Below are 6,000 nucleotides of genomic sequence, written 5' to 3' on the forward strand. Positions count from 1 at the left end.
TTCTAGTAAAAAGAATAACAAAACGATTCGAGCAATATTATTGAACATTACATACAATGTCACTTCCAACTCTTCTGTGCGCATAATTATTCGATCGCATAAGCACGTGGTTAACAATTGGAACGCTACATAGATAAACGCATGTTCATAAATTCACATAAATAGCACAAAAAAAACTGTATTTTTAACAAAGTCACGAGTCAACGGTAATAAAAAATATAGTGTGTACGCATAATACAACACTTTTATCATAAAAATCATTAACCTCGAGTCAGCAAACGTAATGTTTTTCGCGCACGCGTTTTTACGTTTATTTGGGGAAAAAAATTACCATTCATAACGATCGAATACCACCGGAGATTTTAGTCTTCATATCCTTATTTTTTGGCTCTCGTTATTGCGTAAAACTTTTAAAAAACAATTTAACGCAAGTGCGTACACCGATAATGTATGCAACAAGACACGTACTTTATAATACGGTTTAAACAAATGTTCAATACATTTCAGACTGTATTTCCATGAAAGCAGCATGAGACGGAATGGACTAGCTATATTCAACCAGCGGCCCTCCAATGATTTGTATGTGGCCCAAACAGAATTCATTGAATTGATAATAAAATATAAATTTCATAACTTATATTATAAATATAAAATAGGTATAAAAAAACAATTAATGTATGTCGCAAATTCAAAAATAAAATATGCAAAGAACGTTTACAGAAATTGGCTTACCGATTCACATCTTAATGACTTTTTAAGAGTAGTATGCAGCACTTACAAACCAGATATACCAAAATATAAGTATTCAAAATAGTGAAAATCGATCTCAATATAAACTTTCACACTAATTTAAAATAAATATATAATTATTTTTTTTATAAAAAATTTTCAAATGTTATACAATATACACAGTGTATAAATTAATTCTTAGTTTTTTTTTTTTTTTAATTTCCGTTCCGTTCATTTCGACTTGCGGTCCGTAAAATATTTTAAAATATTTTATGTGGCCCAAATATAAAAAATGATTGAATATGGCTGGAATAGACGAAGACCTCTAATTGATAACATATTTTATACAATATAATACCAACTGAATTAGTCGACCTCATTTAAAAATATTTCATGCTTTCGGTGTAAAAAAAAAAACACACGTTGATCGTATGTTTTATGATTTTATGATATTAATTCATATATATATATATATATATATATATATTTTAATAAAAATACGTTTATTTTTAGTTAGTGAGTGAAACAAATAATGTATTGGTTTTATTGTGATGTTTATTTTTAATTGTGTGTATATCTGTGCACACGATTTCGACCAAGAGGATGGCTCCAACTACCATTATAAAAAGATTTCTAAACATTTAGTATAAGTTTCCTATATACATATTTTACTAAATACTAAAAAAATAAAGCTTGATTTTCAAAAAAAAAAAAATAATATAACGATAAAAATCTTTAAAATTAATTACAGTTTTTCAACTTAAGGCTTTAAAATTTAAACCCAAATCTTTTGTACATTTTTTTTTATAGCCACAAGAAAAAAATTATCGAAAAGTCGCAAAAATGTTTTGTACGTGTTAAAAAATGAAAAGTTGACCAAATTGAATTTTTCAACAAACTTTCATTAAATGATATTATTTATTTAATTACGGACATTTTATAGTTTTTAACTTTTTTGCTGTTTGTAGTTAATAAAAAAAAATTTTGTTATGTTTCAAAGATTAAACACTTTTTTTTATTTTTGCTCAAGTAAGAATATTTAAAGTTTAACCTACTTTATTAAAAAATTTGGTTTTGTTACTATATCAATCATCATTAGAAATATAAACTGAGCAGGAAGATCTCTTCTTTTACTTAAAAACATTTTTTTCGAAAACAATAGTACATTGAATTTTAGTTTAAAATACCAATACAGCAATACTATTGACCCACCTCTGTATCTCACCCGACCGTAAAGTCTCCCATGATTCGGAGTTTCGTCCTTTATCGCATTTACACTAAATTTTTAGTTGGTAATTTTTAAATTAAACATTTTAAACAAAATAAAATATTTTCTAGGTATCTACCCGAAAAATATATTCGTCCAGTACAGAAAACAAAACTGTTTGGACCTTTAAAAATGCGATTTTCGAAAAACCCTTTCTTATTATACGTGTACACAGTTACGTACATTAAATATATCGTTATATTATATTAATATGATCTAGGACAATAAAATAATAATTACAATGTTTCCCCAAAACTTATAATGAATCCGTGTGGAACTAGTTTACACGGATCAGTAAGTGAATGGTATTTGAATTATGTATACAGATTAAAAATGTGTAAAACAAATGCACGTACGATAGTTTGCGTTATAGTCGTCGTTCATTTTATGACTACATATGTATTATTTCAAACGGATTTTCGATAAATCATTTTTATAGCACTTGTCAACTTAAGTGAATATATGTACGTATGATGCGGTAAAATACATTTAGCAGCTATAGACAATATTATAATTTTATATCGAACGAAACATGATTTATGCCGTCATTCAATCAATCAAATTAGTTTTCGAACGTTACCAATGCGATTTTTTCTCGGAAGAGACATGCGTTATACCAATATATACCTGTACCGGTCTCGATTGTCGATTGTCTGTACATAGAGTTAAGACACAGGTACTGCTTGAAAAACAAAATAGAACGATGTAATTATGATTGGTTCTCTTTGACCTGAGCATACCTTAATTACCTGTTAATGTTTTGATTTATTTATTTTTATAATTATACATAAATTGTTTTTCTTTAAATTCGTTATGATTTTACTCGTTAGTTACCCAATAAGTTAATCGAATAAAATTATTTGACGAACGAATCACCACCGTAACAATGTATCGTTGTGAGAACTATCTATTTGAAAAGCATTCATCGTTATTGTAATTTCGTCATCTTTCACTGTACGATTGATCGAAGTCTAAAGTTTTTCATTGCAACAAGTCTACGATTATAAGTAACAAAACGGATCCTTCCTCCACAACCAATTGTAACTCGATGGGGCGGGCACTTGGTTGAATGCCGCTAATTATTATTGTCAAAACTTCCAAGAAATCAAAAATGCTGTTGCTGAACTCTATGCGACTACTTCAATGTATATTGGAAAAGCTGAAATTCTTTTAGAAAATAATGATTAAAAATGAATTAATATAGATTTCTGTTAATTATTATTTTTTGGTTGATGTCATTACGAAATTAGAAACTCGATACTCAAATTTAGTGGAAAGTTTAAATGTATTTGAGGAAGCGGAAAAAAGACTAAAAAATGTTCAAAGACCAATTGGTGATATTGTAAACGCTAAAGTGAAAAATGTATTAGAAAAAAATTCCGGTCTAGCAGAAATGAAAGCTACTAAAATTATTGTAACTGGAATTTCGTCTGAAGCTTCGTTCAATGTAGAACTTTCTCCTTCAGACATAGTCATCATGAAATATTGTCCAATAACCTCAGTTAAAGTTGAGAGATCTTTTAGTCGATATAAAGCAATTTTAGGGGCAGAATCGGCGATTTTTTGAATTCGAAAATTTAAAAATGCATGTTATTATTAATTTTAATAAAGATAATTAGATAGTTAGATAACATTTATATATTTTTTTATTATATTTCATTTTATTATTAATTATTATTTTTATTTTTTGATAATACAAATTATGAATAAAATTTTAAAATTTAATTTAAAAAAAATTAATAAATAAATCATAATAGTAAAATACATATTTTGAGTTAACATATATCTATGTACATATTTTCGTAGCATAAGTACATATTTTGGTTTTATAAATACATATAAAGCCGAGCCCTAATTATGAGCAATAAAAATTACATTTATTAATTATTTTTTTTTTTTTTACTTTATTTATTTAATGTTACTTAGTGTGGTGACATATTCTTAGATTTCATAACAACTTAATAACCGTATAATTGAATTTGATTATAACATGTTATTAGTACATATATTAACCAAATTCTTTCTTGAAATAAGTACTTTATATGACCATATAATATTTTAAATGGTAAATATTTTGTTTTTAAATCTTTGAAGACACTGTGGTTCGTAAACCATATTAATGGAATTATATCAACATATAAATATGTGCATAAGTATTGGAGTATTATATTTGTTTAAAATAAAATTCTTAGTTATAGCTGAGGTCCTTTGTATTTCAATCCCTCTGTGAGGCATTCCACATCCAGTTCGATCATAAATCTGCGGAGCGGTTGAAAAATGTAATTGTTTTTTTTTTTGTTTCGTAAAGAAATAGCCTAATGCGTGTCGGATGGATATTTGCATAAAATAATAATTATACATTGTGTACGTGTGAATTCCGCAGACAGTGTAATCTATTGAAAGCGAACCCTCCGCGTAGGATATATTTTATGAGCTTTTTCTTATACGCGTACACCACTGGTATGATTTCGATCGCGTCGGAACTTACGCGTAACGTAACCACTTTCGAAGTCGGTAATATTTCGTAAACTTACCGAGCCTCCCTCGTTATTACGGTACCAATTTCGCGTCTGATGACGGTTGACTTTTCTCTCGAACCGGCGACCAACCCTAACCCTTCCTCCACGCTCCAACCCCATCAGCCACCTCGGCGCGACGAAACGTCGTTTCGCGCTGACGATTAAATTATTTAAAATCAACGTGGGCTTGTCTTACCTTTGCCGCGATCATGGTACCCGCGTTTCTGGCTGTTCACACGACGGACAGGAGCCGGCGGCGTGTGCGGAAACGCGGTTTCGAAAACTGAAGAGTCGCACGCAACACACGGTTTTTCGGGACGCGATCGCGGCCGACTGTCGCGCACACGACGAGCGACCGGTGTTTGGGTTTGACGGGGCAGCGGAGCCGATGAGAGACGCGCGCGCGATAGTCGAACGATGTGTAACAAATATCATACGCGCGTTAACACGGGCGGCGGTGGCGCAGGAGGCAAAAAATAACAGATTCGGTGGTGGTGAACGGCGGCGGCGGCGGCGGCGAAACCGTCAAACGAAGCCGACCGCCCCCACCTGCCAGCTACCGACGATCGGATGCAAAACAGCTTCGGCCACGCGCGCACGCGCAATAACCGTCCGGGACCTACGGTCGAACGGTGTGTTGGCACCTGACACGCCGAGATCGAAAAAACCCGACCGTCAACACTCGGTCGGTAAACTACTGCACGGTCGACGTTCGTACCCTGATCTGATGGTCGTTGGATTTCGCAATCACCGATCTCTTTCGGATCGGGATCGAGGTGGAAAAAGTTTTATTTTCGTTTTTTTTTTCTCCTGACAACGCTGTGAATGTATAAAAAATTATTTTCTCGAACGTTTTCATCGCCGACCTTTAGATTTTCATTCACTTGCTGCGGCAACGGATTTCATGTCGATCGGTCAACCCCCTCGATCGGTTTTTCCCGTCCGGTAGGTTTATTCTTGAGTTCAGCAACGTTGTTATGATTACAATAATGTGCTTTTATTTATAAGACGTCATAGCAGGATTTCGAATGAAGGAGTTGGTAACGCATCAATTGGGTATTCGTAAGATTGTTGCGAATGTCCGTCGATATAGTTATCTGGCGAAATCCCTATGAGCTGGACCATCTCTACACTAGGTACTATAGATTTTCCTGTGTATCATAAGTCTTTTACGGAACCCCGAGAGCTCGCCAATACTGTAAAACGTATGGTTTATTTCAGTCAAATGTTAACACCCGATCGTTGGACCGCAACGTTCAACAATGATGGTGCGAATGATATGTGGACACGATATACAAGGACATACTTGATGTTACCAAGAGGTACTCGCGCTTAGATGATGATAAGTCAGCTAATGTTACACTAGTCATGATTGACCTTTAGTATCGTCTTCCCTTGTCGCAAAATATTGCATTCGACATTCGGACCGATTTGTCTGAAACGGAGGAATTTTAGGTTCGCATAAACTAACCGTAATCAGACGGT

General features: G+C 32.8%; 1 protein-coding gene across 1 annotated transcript in view; it reads right to left on the minus strand.

The window, feature by feature from the left end:
• Positions 1–4,951, minus strand: part of LOC112681795 (endoglucanase E-4-like) — a 30,638-nt gene extending 25,687 nt beyond the window's left edge. The window contains exon 1 of the mRNA XM_025552113.1: positions 4,712–4,951. Coding sequence (XP_025407898.1) covers positions 4,712–4,726 — 15 coding nt within the window. The 5' untranslated portion in view covers positions 4,727–4,951. The remainder of the gene's footprint in view (positions 1–4,711) is intronic.
• Between the last annotated feature and the right edge of the window lie 1,049 nt (positions 4,952–6,000).

The sequence above is a fragment of the Sipha flava genome, unplaced genomic scaffold (genome assembly GCF_003268045.1).
Source record: "Sipha flava isolate LNK unplaced genomic scaffold, YSA_version1 197_pilon_pilon, whole genome shotgun sequence".
In the NCBI taxonomy this organism is placed as follows: Eukaryota; Metazoa; Arthropoda; class Insecta; order Hemiptera; family Aphididae; genus Sipha; species Sipha flava.